This window comes from Aphidius gifuensis, linkage group LG5 (genome assembly GCF_014905175.1).
Source record: "Aphidius gifuensis isolate YNYX2018 linkage group LG5, ASM1490517v1, whole genome shotgun sequence".
NCBI classification, from domain to species: domain Eukaryota; kingdom Metazoa; phylum Arthropoda; class Insecta; order Hymenoptera; family Braconidae; genus Aphidius; species Aphidius gifuensis.
Window position 1 is genome coordinate 13,700,717 of NC_057792.1, and position 14,312 is coordinate 13,715,028.

Below are 14,312 nucleotides of genomic sequence, written 5' to 3' on the forward strand. Positions count from 1 at the left end.
CTTCCTGAGTTCTAAGGAATTAATATATTCATCATAACTCAGCTCTATATTCTGAAGCCAGGTACGTCCGAGGTTTACCATAGTTTCAAAGTGAACTTTCCATAAAAGTGTATCTTGGCTTTTTCACGAAACACTAAATTTTTCCATTTGTGCACGAAAATAATTGATAAGTCCATCGTTGTTTTTTAATCGAGTCTGTACTGTATGTAGCTCGGTTTGTAATAAATGTGTTGTATTATTTAAAACAGAAATTTTTTTTTTATTATCACGTTTTAATTTATTGATTTCTTCCTTAATCAGCTTGGCATCGTCTTTATTCAGAATCCCAAATAATGAGCTTGATATTGCACCCACGATAGGGTAGATGGGTTTATTACGTTTTGTTTCCATAACGTCTTTATGAAATAATGAATTAATTTGTTCTGTATACATTGTGATTCTTTTTCGTTGTTGTTCCAAAAAAGGAAGGCGCTGTGATACAAAGTCACAATTATTTTCTACAATTTTATCGGCTTCATACTTTTGACATATTTTATGTAGACCAGCCAATCCTGGGTCTTTTTTAGTATAATCACCTCCCTCACCCAGATCAGCGTCATAGTAACGCAAAGGTAAAATATTCGGTAAAAAATTGAGACGATCGTCAACATCCATATACGTTGTAAGTTGTAGACTATTACTCGTTAGACGCACGTTTTCGATATGATCATAATACAACCCCGGCGTTTGTATTCTCGATTCAGTTATTTTTACAACTACAGAAAAAATCAAAAATAGTGTGAGCGCCATGGTATTGACTGAATCACGGCTTGTGATTGACTAAGTCGATTAATTTACAACATGGGTATATGAATGGGTAAAATATTTTACAAGACAGGTTATATTTGTTAAAAAAATTATTTTTATTTTTATATTTATGGAATAATTGGTCGTACAACTTTTTCAATATCTGCTCTACATTTAACAAATCTTTTTAAATCAGTTGAACAATTTTCACAAGAAACAAAATGTCTACATGGTAAAAATAATATACCTAAATTTTTTTCAAAACAAATTTTACATTTGAATTTAATATCTTCATCTATACTGTGGTAACCCGTAGGTATATTTTTCATAATGACTATTGAGTTCGATTCGATTGTCAAACTTTCTGCTTCTTTCTCATCGTCTGATGGTTGATCATCGGTTTAAGGTATTTTAAAATGATCAATAAATTCTTGTCCTTTGATAACACGTACAAAATAACATTCTTTAAAATAACGTGCATGTTCTTCCCATGGATCTTCATTTGGGAACCAATCTTCTATACCATTACCACAGTGATAATACTGAACGTAGTCACCAATACCCGTGTAGAAAAATCCGGCCTCAGCTAGCTTTTCTTTCGTCTGGCTCATGTGCCTAGGCCAATATCCATATGATTTCAGGCGTAAGTCATAAGTCAAGTATTGTCAAACCTTGGCAGTTTTAACATCAAAATTTCAGGCTGTGGATCAGGGTACGGTGGTGGTACATACTCAAAAAGACTTAAAAATTCTCGATGTTCAAGTCTTGATACCGCCGCTGAATAATATGAATAACGGAATGACGGTGAAATTACAGGAGAAATATTTTTCCGATAAGGGTAGAAAGTAGGTACAGCCACGGTGTCAGGGTTGATGCCCACAGGGACATTTCCACATGGTATTCGGCGTACAAATCTACAACATGGTTTGTTTCGATGATGTTCAAGCCAAGGATTATCACCCAAAGTCCAATCGTTAATTTTAACTCCGCATTCAAAACAACATACAAAGTTACCAACGCCTCTATAATAGAATCCAGCAGAAGCCAATTCAAAAATATCCAGAAGATGAGCTAATGGCCATGTTTCAAAACTTTCACGGCGATGGGTTCAAACCAAGTACGTTTTTCGATGTGTTCTGCCATCACCATGCTTGTTAATGAAGCCATTTTTTTAAACTAAACATCTATTTTAAAATTCTCTTTATATATATTTTTTAAAAATTAAGGAGAGGGAATAATTCAAACAAAAAACAATTTCATTTATTTTATTTTATTTATTTATTTCTTTATTTAACGAAATTTACAGAAAGAATGTTGCACAGTTGCACCACTACCTCGGAGAAAATGAAAACGCTTATTTTTAAATATAGTTTTTTTTTGAATCAGTTTTGTATACATTGTCATTATAGTATTGTCGTTGAGTTTAGTATCGTCTCCAAACAGACGAAGAATCTTGAAGCCTTTTATTATTATACTCGTAACAGACAGTGTTTCTTCTAAAGACATAGCTGAAGCAAGGATCGGTAGGTCTTTGGCCAAAACTATCGAAGTATATTCCATAGCCAAAATGATCGATAAATAATGCGACCCAATGAGATCCTGGTTGATTATGATTGTCGGTATTTGCAATTATTGCACACGGCTTTGGCCAGACAAAAGGTAGTTTGTCTACAGGGTAAATTCCACCAACAGAGATATCTGTATACGGTAAAGCTCTAGCTAGCTGTTGAGTATCCATGAGATGAATCACGCTATCTTGCGCTGCTTAGACTCATATATATTTTTATTTTCATTCTTCTTTATATTTAATTACTATAATCCATTATAACTTGACGGCTGGAGTCTATTTCAATAATATTATCATATTCGGCATAAACAAGATAATTAACGACTTGCGCCAAAGCTTCACTGAAGCGTACTTCAATACATAGGCTACCACTCTTAATTAAGTTCCAATGACCAGCACTATGTGCGGAAAGATCTGGTGTTAAGTCAAAAGCAAATAACGTATAACCTTTTCTATAGCTTTCATTTCTATCTATTTGCATGCCATGGTCCCCAAAATAGATGCCAGTACCAGAAAAAAGTGTAGGATATGCCTCAGCATCAAATATATGATCGGAAAATGTAGGCTGCAACGGTTTTACGGGTATTTGTTTACCATCAACGTAAAGACATAGAAAATTTATATTGAAATGTTGAAAGTAGAATGGATAATGGCCCCTATTATCATTGAAGCCACGGTTATCATCGAATCCAATAACAACTCGCTTAGGCAAAGTACCAATAATAATATTGTAGAGACAATTTCCGAGGATTCCCGCGGTGAGTAAAAAACTCTTGACCCCCACTCTAGTAAGGGGATATTTAGCTGTCGTTTTCGCTAAGGCTTTTGCATGAGCAATCATAATATGAGGATTTAGCTTGACTCGGCGTACAGCCAATGACGCTTCTAATATTTGTATTTTATAATCCTTGTCGTTTGAGGCATCCATTAAACAAAATTCTTGTTTTGACCGTGTGAGATTAATTTTCATTTCAATCCCATTCAATAAAAATTTTTCCTGGTTGAATACATCAACGTGTAGATGACCAATCATCTCAAATTGTTGGCCTACATTCGTATGAACACATCGGGCAACTAAGCCTTCATTTTTTGCATCTGCGGCAGCAACACTATTGACATTCATACGCCCAGGTGTGTCAGGATACCATAATGCTAGTTGGAGATGACTATTTGTTGCATCAAATCCATAAATAAGTGTTGTTTCAATGTATGCTCTGTAGGGATATGTACTATTCGAAGCTGATACTAATTTTTGATTAAATAATACATCATTTTTTTGAAAAAGACTGTGGAGGGTTTCCAACACCGTTTCCTCGCTGACTATAAGTTATGTATTGAGGTTGATGAGCTGTTGCACCACCTGCGACTTGATTATCATAATATTTCAAATACATTGACATAATTAATCAATTTTTTGAAAATGAACCGTCATGGTCAAAGGGTCATCCCCAAATAAGACTATGTGGTCATTAGAATTTTTTATAATACATGATATTGTTTGAAAGCTCTGTTGAATTACTGGTAAATAATAAGGCTGGAAATTCACATTATAATTCCCACCATACTTATATTCATTACTATCAAAAGGTACAATTCCTGAAACTTGTTTATTTTTATCACTTATAATATATGGTGAACAAATATCACAATAAACATACATAACAAACGAGTTTGAAAATTAAATTTAAATTCGAAATGTTGATTTAGTATTTTATCTCCATTTAAGGCATTAATTATTGCTTCAGTATTTTGATATACACCATGAGCCAAAAATATCGTAATACCCCCAGACTGTGTTACATCAACACCTATACAACATTCTTGAGGATAGATATGTAAAAAACCGACAGCTATATTTCTATCACAGAGGCCAATAACCCACTCGCCTTCCAAATTGATTGCACGTGGTAGTTGTATACTAAATTCTGATGCATTATTATTAGGATAAAATTCAGTACTTTTGTTACTAACAAGTGTGAGGTAAAAACTTCTGTCATTATCCATTGTACATTACTTGCAGGAATCCAGCTATCAAATTTCGATGGCCAATCCAGCCAGTGTACAAAGTATTCTTTTCGCTTGCCTTTACCACGTGTTTTTAGAATTTTTTCGATTTTAAATACACTTTCTTCAATGTTTTTGTTAACTGAAGACAATTCAACCTCATAAAACATACCATCAATAACTTCACCAGCCAAATCGGCTAACTCATAAATCGGTTTGCCTTGACGTGATGTAGCTTTCGTTATTTTAAATATTTCCTGAGACCATGAAGGGGTGTACCCTTTCTGGAATTCGCCTTTCGCAGTACTGATGCGCACACGGTCATTTACTTTATATTTGAATCGATCAACTATTTTTTCATCATCATAACGACTTTCTATATTTTTTTTAACGATTTCTAAATTATTTATCGTCACTATTCTTTTATTGTACGTATTACGCGTTCTACAATTGATGCTTTTATGTCAGGATTTCTTACTACTCGAAAATAAATATTAGCATCGCTCAACATCTTTTGGATAATTTTGTTTTTAAACTCACTTTCAGAATCGGTCTGTAAAAAAACAGGCATACGGCCATTGCTCTTGTTAAATATACGTTCAAATCCTGAACATACTTCTGGACCGGTTTTATTTTTTAATGGTTCAATCCATAACAATTTACTGAATACATCAATAACAACGAGTAAAAAAGTTATGCCATTATTTTCTGATTTTATACTTTGTAAATCTGCTAAATCAGCTACCCAAACAGAATCGATGCCTGATACATTATAATGTAAACGAGGAAATTTACGTTTGACAGGTTTGTGTAATGTATACGCGTCTTGTGAATTTTAATACTCTTTTATTTTATCACTTAAATCTGGATATTTTGCTACAAATGAATTGACGCATAGAAGGACGTCGGAGGTAACTTGATGAAACTTAGAAAAAATAAGAAGCCTCGTGGTCTAGTGGTCAAGGCGTTTGCCCGGAAAGCAAAAGACCCGGGTTCGATTCCCGGCGGGGGAACTTCGATATTTTTTCTAAGTTTCTGGTTTTTTTTCAAACAATATTACGTGCACCAGTATAAGCAACAGGATTTGATAAATCATAATAAATATTTTTCTTATTAGTATTTATGAGGTCTTTTTTGACTTTTTCTTTTCGGGACTTAGTCTTTGCCATGATACTTCAGGTTTACCACTAGTGGTTGGTTTCTCACCATCCGGAAATCGTGGTCCAAGTCTTTTTCTAATTCTGTGATTTGGGCGGTGTGCTAATGGTGTTGAAAACAATAATGTCCCTTCTTCATCTTCATCATCATCTTCTGAAATGATAGGTGACTTCCAGAAATTGTCATTACCTACAAAATTACGTGGAGTATTTATACCACGGAGAAACTTTGCAAATTCTTCTTGACCAACAGCATTATGACTTTTACGATAACGTAAAGCATCATTCAATAAATCAACAATATTTGTATTGGGTATTTTATTGTTGTTTATACTTATGTGACCAGATTTATCCCATTTAAAACGCTTATCTATATCCGCAGTGTTAATATGATCAATTATTGCCTTAGCTTTTTGCTGATATTGCGGAGGAACACTTTTTATTATATTCTCGACAGGGTACGATGAATCCTCTGTACGATCATCGATATCTTTATATGTTAATTTTGTATGTGGTCTGTCATCTTCACTATTAAAAAATAAAAATCGCCTCAATAACTCACGATATTCACTCCATTTTTCTGCATCATTTTTAGAAGAATTTAAAATTTTTGTAAGTTCTTTATCAAGACGTGATGTTGGATCCCCAGGTGTTTGGATACTTGTTAATGCATGATTTTCATTTTCAAGCGACTTGAGTTTATTTATAGAATCGTGAGGTATGAGGGCCATCTTACGTGTATGCTCCATATTTTTACGCCAAATTTTTGAATAAAAGATTTATTATAGGCGTAATCAATAAAGCTAAAATACCATTACAATGCTTTATGATAATTTTCTTTTTAGCAGCCCAACTTATTTTTGAAATTAATTGTCTCAAAATTTTCTTATATTTTTTTAGCTTCCTTTTTTCCTTATCTTTTTTTGGTAAAAACCCTTTCAAATAATTCAAAATGATTTCACAAATACAATGAATAAATTTAGAATCACTGTGTTTAAGTATTGCTCGACGTTGTTTTGGATTAGCATGAACGAGTGATGTTAATAATATTGTATTTTCCCGATCAAATGGTTTTCTCAAAGGCACTCGCTTTGGTGTGTGTCAGACATTATATATGTACAACTGGTAAATTTAAAGATGGATCACTATTATTTATATCACGTACTTGTTTTGGGACATACACATAATTTACAGCGTCACTAGGAAAAATACATGTCCTAATACGAATGCTTTCAGGTGTTGACTGATTCAAATCAATTAATAAGTAACCATGTGGCGCTGATGTAGCATCTAAATTAAGTATTATAAGTATTCAAAGAAATTTCCCTATAAAATTTTCCCCCATGGAATAAATTTTGTGATAATAATAATACACTTAAATTGCGGTGATGTGAACCCTTGGTAAATATATCTAATACCGATGAACCACTATTACTTTCACGCATTAAATCATCCATTATGATTAACTTTTTTTTTTTAATATCATTAAAATCTTTCATGTCTGGTAAGCCTTCTTGAAATTCAACATTTTTATATTCAGTATACACAGGTTGCCATTCGGCGTAATATAGAATAATACGGTCAAATTCAGTATCACATAATCCCGATAATTCTTTTAAAAAACGTTTAGTCGAAACACTTTTACCAGCCCCTGACGGACCTGAAATAATAATTTTAAATGGATGTGTTATTTGCCAAGCCATGATGATAACTGAAAAAAATTTGGTAGGGTGTGTATTCAATAAAAACATAAAACATTTTATTTTTATTCAAGATTAATTCATATAACATATTTAGCACGTTTATTTACAGTATTATTGCATGTATTATACTCAGTTGTTAAGTCCCTAGGTCTTTTTTTACTGGTATTATACGGGCTAGTGATATACTCAGTAGTTAAGCCCCCATGTCTTTTTTCACCGCTATTATACATAGTATTATAACCATACGGTAATGTATTATTCATGTTAGCCGTAAATTTCCGTTTCGGCCCGGTAACACGTACAATTTTCGATTCTGTTATTGTATGTACATCATGTTCTTTAGTTCTACGTATTGAGTCACAAGTTACAATAATTTTGTCGTTTACACCATCAGTTAAAGTCTTAATACTATCGTAATTGACTAATTTTTAAGCATTAACGCCAAGTCGTACACCTTTTCACTTACATACTTTACTTATTGTACCATCAGGTTTTTCAGCATAATAACTATAAAATTTAGGGCCCTCAGAAATAAAAGGTTTTATGTAACCACCATCAAGCCCCTCAGTGAGATCACCTAAATATGTACCTATTGGAAGTTTATCATTTTCATTCTCAGAAATGAAAACTATAGAGTCAGTATCAACATACAATACTCGCGACTGAACTTTATCAAGATATTTGTATAATTCTAAGCGCGCATGCGCAGTCGTGAAAGCACCTAAAACTGGATTAGTTGAACTATCAGTTCTATCAAAACTTTCAACATATTTCCAATTGACAAATAGTGTATCATCATCGATAATAGTTATGCAAGAAACTTTAATATTGGCATTTTCAATAATTTTATTGAAATCTTGAATATTTTGAATAATACTGTACATATCCGAAATATTATCCATAGCTAGCCTACCCCAAAGTGAATTTGAGTCATTTTTACTAACTTGACGTAAACCAGGATTTTTTTCAATTTTCGTAGGATCTAAATCAATTCCCTCTACTTTACTATAGTTATCTATGTATGCTTGTTTTGATGCGTCATCAACGCACTCTACAGGCCAACCACTAGCTTCTTGTTTTATTTTTAAAAATTTATTTATATAACCTGTAAATAGAGAGTTCTAGTTTTCGGGTCATATTGAGTTGTTTTAATCCCAATGCCATATTTCTTCTATTTGTAAAATTTTATACCCTCTCTCAACCGCTACTTTTAACTCCTCAGATACCCAAGTACCAATAAGTGCTCGTTCTGATTCATTATGAGTACAATTTTCTTGATTTAAAGTTAATGTACATGCGTTACAAAGTGGAAAAAATAATTTTTTATGACACCTCATCGGCAATACTGGTATATATAAATCGGCCGGTGGCAAAACTCGACATTTAATTGATCCTATCACATTACTTATGTTATTATCTGGACAAAGCTCACGTATATCATCCAGAACGAAAACTTTAGGGTGACCTAGAGGGTAAATATTTTTCTTTAACACACTAGGATAAAGTGACGTGACGTCCACGTAGTATATCTTTTGAGAACCAGTAACAGTATGTGGTTTATTAACAGTTAGCTGACAAGTGACGGGCCGACCAAAAAACAATGATTGTAACTGATTGTACTTGGATTGTAGATGATTGTAATATATTCAGTTTTGTTTTTTAACCCCCTAATTAATTTTAATTAATTAATGAATATTTGAAGATGCCAGATAGCCGACAATTTATAATTTTTAAATGGCTGATATTTTTATATTAGTAAGATGCTTAATTGATAGCAAATCGTTTGTACATCATTAATTTACGTTTGTCATTGCATAAAAATTTTCATTTTTAAAATATTAATTAAAAACTATTGTACTATTCATCCCCCTACTAATCACTGTTAGTTAGTACTTGCGCATGCGCGGGTTCAGTGATAAAAAATGGCGACCACATGTCATGTTGGTGTTGGGCAATGTTAAGGAGGCTTAATAAAATGTGTACAGTGTACACTGTACAATAATAAACAATTGTAAACATGTGTAAACAATAATATTTTCTACAATTTTCTAAATAATCAACAACAAAGTAAACAAATATTTAATTACTGCCTTAATTAAATTCAATATGTCAAGTTTTATTAGAGTTATTATTTTATTTCAGATGGTTAAAAAATATAAGTATTGAAAAAAAACAATATAATAATAAATTACTACTTGAACAAGTACCAGTAGCAAACGATGACAAAAAATAAAATGAACAAAGTGCCTCTGAAAAATGGGAGATCTGATAGAATAAATGATTATGATAATCCTAAAAAACTGAATAAATTAGTCATCAATATTTATATACCTAAAAAAAACATTCATAAAAAAATAGATACTACGTCAAGTACATATAATGGAGTATTAATATCAAGTTTAAGGCAGTATGTAAATCCCAAGGTAGGATAATTCTTTGGGTTCAAAGAGGCACCCTTGTAACCATAGTTTAAAAAAATAATAAGTGCCCTCTAATGTCTAAAATTTGTATACTTTACTGACGCGTCTTTAGAAGAATGAGTGAGGGCGCCTCGTATTTACACACACTAATACTACTTCAGCGGATTTTCAATGCTTCGCTTGGTACTTTTTGACTGTTTTTGACCCTGGATTTTCGTCTTAAATAGAAGTCTTTTGTAGAAAATTACAAAAAAAATTTGATGAAATAGATCTTTATTTCACTTAAAAAATAAGCCTTCTTTGATCAAAATCTGTGAGAGGGAATTTTTTTTCAATATTTTGACATACTGCCTTAACAACAACAACAACAACAACAACACCTTCAGTAGCATCATCAAATGCTAGTAAAAAATTGATAATCAAAATACCACTTGGTAAATAAAAATTTAGAATTAATCATAGGTATATTGTAGGATCATAAATATCAGAATATTTTGGTGTTTCAAAAATTTTGGGTGAAAATCAAATTGAAGAAAGCAATGCTGTATATATATATATATATATATCAAGTAAGAAAAGACAAAATATTGAATTATATAAAGTACTTAATGATACATCAAATTGTCATTTTGATGAATCAGAGTATGATCTTTTAAATATTATTTAATTTTTATATTTTATATTTTTTAGGATCAATCATGTTTTATTTTCGAAACAACAAGATACAACTATCAACTACCTGATGCTTTGTCATATTGTCACAATAAAAATAACTTTATTCCAGAAAATTGAGCTTTTGATAAAGATGGTGAATCAAAAATTTATGTTTTCAAATGGTCTATACATGCATTATCTACACGCAATATATTGTGTGGTGTATTGAATTATTTACCACCAGAAATGATTTTCAGTAATTTACATGATGTTGACTTATGGAGTGTTAGAGTATTATATTATGATATAGGTAATCTACCTTGTGTTATGTTATGTTACCTAAAAGTTATGATAATACATATGAAAAAATTATCAAAGCACAATATACACAGCGATTTCATGTTAGTAAGGTTGCTCGTGATTTAGTTTTAAAGGTAAAACATATTTTTTTTTGTCATTAAAAAGAAGCAAATATATCTATTTTATTTTTCTATCTATTTTTTTTTTTTAGATTGAAAATATTGTGTTGAATGATGTACTTGATTTGATTTGATTTCTTGAACATCAGAAAAAAATGGGTACATAAGAACATGAGAAGCAAATAATTTATTGATGGTGAAACAAGAAATTCATCTAATATAGTTGCTGTTGGTAGATTTCATCCTGGTTTATTAGCACTTTCACTTGGTACAACTACCCCACGACAACTAAGCATTGAATTCATACAAAGACGTGGATTAGATGCAAAATTTATTTCCATCGAACAAAGGTTTTTAAATTATTTAAATTATCATTTTGTTTTATTTAAAATAATTATAAATATATTTTTTATATTTTATCAGAACAACAGTTGTATTTTACCAAAAAAATTAGTTGCTGCCAGCTATTATCATTGAGACGCTTTATTACATTTCACTGAATCACAAAAAAGTGCTTTATCAACATCAGGACTTATTAAAACAATGGTTACATAACATTTTAATTAATTATTTTATTTATGTAAAAAAGTGAATATTTAAGTTAATATAATTATTTTTTGTCGGTTTACAGATTCAGATCTAACGAAGAAAATTATGTGAGGCTTCAGCCTGAATGGATGTCATTTAGAAATCCATTGACTAAATATATAAAATATTTAGTTGTCAAAAATTTATCAATTTTGTATGGTAATTTATAACTTTTATTTTAAATAATTAAAAAAAATTATTAATTTTATATTATAATTATTTTTTTAATTAAATTTAGAAGTATTTATGATTAAGTAAAATTTCGAGTGTACAATTATGATAACTTTAAAATTAAAAAAAAATTAATAGTTCAAATTCAACAGTTGATGCTATATACAATTCTCAGGTTTTTAATTCATTATTTTATTCATAAAATTATTACTATTAAATTGTATTATTTTATTGAATTTTTGTTTTGCATTTTTGTTTAATTGAGTCATTTATTTTTAATTAATTGATTGAAAAAAAAAACAGTTCAAATAATCTTTATTTTATAATTTTTTGTTTTCTTTTTCCATTGACATTGCACATCGAAGAGTTGGCTTTTTATTGTTGCGGCATCTCAGTCCTCAACAAGTTGTCAGGGTTAACATAACGATTGATTGTGGAAAAAATTATATCAAAAATGTTTTGAATGTAAAAAAAATTAGTACATTCATTTGTACAATTAAAGTAATAAGATTTGTAATTATTTTAAAGTTCATTTATTTTTCGTTTTGATTAATTTTATTTTTTTTTTTCTCGAATAGATTTATCTCAGCAATGCCTCGCAAAAATACTTTATCACGAGAAACAGCATTTACAATTGTTAAACATTTTTTTCATAAATTTGAAAATGATCATTTTCCTGAAAACTCGGATCCAGTCTGGAAAGAAATGTCCATCAAGTCTGAAGGAAAATGGTCTCCATATTATTGGCAAGTTTCTGTTAAAAATGACAGACGTGGAATTTTTACTGAAGTAAAAAATGCCAACAGTTATCTACCCTCACGTTTATCAAGTCAAAAATCTGATACTAACTTGAGCCAACGCCATTATCAAGTAGACGCAGCTTCATCACCAGAACGAGAAACTAATTTACCAATTCCTACAAATAAAAAGTGTTCCAGTTTAAAAAATAACATAAAACATTTGTAAATAATGATTTTAGACTTTTATGAGTTCTTTCATCAATTTTTTTTTTGTTTATATTTTGCTTGATAGATTATTGATAAACACATTATTTATATTTATATTAAATCAGGATGATACTGAATATTATTATATAATTATGGATTAATCAGAATATATATTGCACCAACAGGTGTGATTTTTGGATTAGCTCGTTGAATAAATTGTTTTTTTGGCGTCATATCATCATACAAGTTCCATTGTCCTTTAATTCTTCGACAATATGCTGTGAAGTGTTCATGAGCATAATGCAATACTCCTGCCAATCTGAAAAGCAAAAAAAATATGTTTTTTTAATATAAAAATAAAAGAGAATTGAATCAATTAAAAAAGCAACTGACAACAAACGAACTTACCGATACTTTGTGTTGCCAACATCGAGTACACTTGGAATATCTTTCAGACGACAAGATATCATTGCAGGGTCTTGCTCAATTCCTTCTCTTACTCCAAGTTCAATAAATACATGAAGAGCAGGTGAGATGTCCACCTTTACAATATTGGCACAATTTTCGTTCTTGCAATTCATTGCCTCAGGAATATTTCATTTCAAAGCTGATTGTAAACATTTATAATTTTTACTTTCTCGTATGGGTTTCAAACTGATCATTAGTCTTTCGATGACATCACAATATTCATTGCCACAAGACGAACAATTCATCATGTAATGAGCACTTGGTAAAACGTGATTATTTGTATGTCCTAACAATTGACACCAGTTGACTACTGGGCATGATTCAAAGTCATATGTAGTAACTGATTCGTTAAGCTTTTTTACTGAATGGACTGACTGACGACTTTGATCTTTATAATGAGCTTGAAGCGTGAGAAATCGATCTTTATTTATTTTAGCAGTTTGTCCTGACTCAGTTAGGTTAATAATAAATTGGCAAAATTGATTGTCTGTCGCTTCTTTGATAGTTGCATAATAATTTGGATCATCAATTGCAACTGTAAATATAACATGTGCCAAAGCATCAAAAGCACATGTTTTTATACCTAAAAACTTTTGGCTATTAATGGTTACTATACCACATAAGCTTGCATTCTTTAAAATAACATCCTTTTTTTTTTTTTTACTTGCTTTTTTTTTTTCCATTGACTATTTGATGTGAAATTGGATTATTATTAAATTCCCTGTATGCCAACTCTGGATTTGATCTAAAGTACTTTGAATTTGATGGTTTATTTTCAGTATAAATTAGTTCTTTTTTATTATCATCTATGGTTGGATTTGATTCAACTTGAAGAAATAAAATTGTTTTTTTCGTTGTTTGAAATTTTGTCAAGAAAAGATTGATCAGAATTTTCATAAATAATATCAGTTTGCTTTGGTTCAGATGTATTTTCAATTGAATAATGACTTGGTGTTCTCAATGATGTATCACTTTTTGAATCATCACTGGATTCATTCGACAAATTTGAATGATTAAACCCTGGGAACCTGGCAAGTCCATACCAATTTTCTTGACCTTGAGTACCTGAATCATCAAAATTTTCATGCTTTGTTATTTTTTCAATACTTTTTTCATCAACAACTTGGTTATTTACTTTATTTTCAGGACTTTTTAATCTTAAGTCAGGTATAACACCTCCATGGTTGTAAAATTGTTCCAAATCCGATAATATGCTACGAATACCACCAATCAAACTGCTCAAACGGTGCAAGACAAAATTATCAAGACTCTGTGGCAATGGAAAATTTTTAAAAACATTATTTTTTAGGTCACCAAAGAGTCGCTCACAGTAGCTAGAGCTTGCATGACCGGTGTAATGTGGCATGCAAACTGCAGTCCATAAAGAAAATTCTCGGCCAATTCTTATCAAGTGTGGAATCAAAGGAA

General features: G+C 30.9%; 2 protein-coding genes and 1 long non-coding RNA gene across 3 annotated transcripts; 1 reads left to right on the forward strand and 2 right to left on the reverse strand.

Moving 5' to 3' along the window:
• Positions 1 to 2,591: 2,591 nt before the first annotated feature.
• LOC122856433 (uncharacterized protein F54H12.2-like) lies at positions 2,592 to 4,357 on the reverse strand. The gene is made up of 2 exons (XM_044158101.1): positions 4,138 to 4,357; positions 2,592 to 3,598 (listed from the first exon to the last, which is right to left on the reverse strand). The coding sequence occupies exons 1-2, from the start codon at positions 4,355 to 4,357 to the stop codon at positions 2,592 to 2,594; spliced, it is 1,227 nt and encodes a 408-aa protein (XP_044014036.1).
• Positions 4,358 to 10,333: 5,976 nt separating this feature from the next.
• On the forward strand, positions 10,334 to 11,457 carry LOC122857686. Its single transcript, XR_006374257.1, has 4 exons — positions 10,334 to 10,725; positions 10,803 to 11,060; positions 11,134 to 11,256; positions 11,342 to 11,457. It is a non-coding gene; the product is annotated as an uncharacterized LOC122857686 (long non-coding RNA).
• A 1,058-nt stretch (positions 11,458 to 12,515) lies between these two features.
• Positions 12,516 to 13,017, reverse strand: LOC122857684. The gene is made up of 2 exons (XM_044159976.1): positions 12,825 to 13,017; positions 12,516 to 12,735 (listed from the first exon to the last, which is right to left on the reverse strand). The coding sequence occupies exons 1-2, from the start codon at positions 12,995 to 12,997 to the stop codon at positions 12,567 to 12,569; spliced, it is 342 nt and encodes a 113-aa protein (XP_044015911.1). The 5' UTR covers positions 12,998 to 13,017; the 3' UTR covers positions 12,516 to 12,566.
• Positions 13,018 to 14,312: the final 1,295 nt, after the last annotated feature.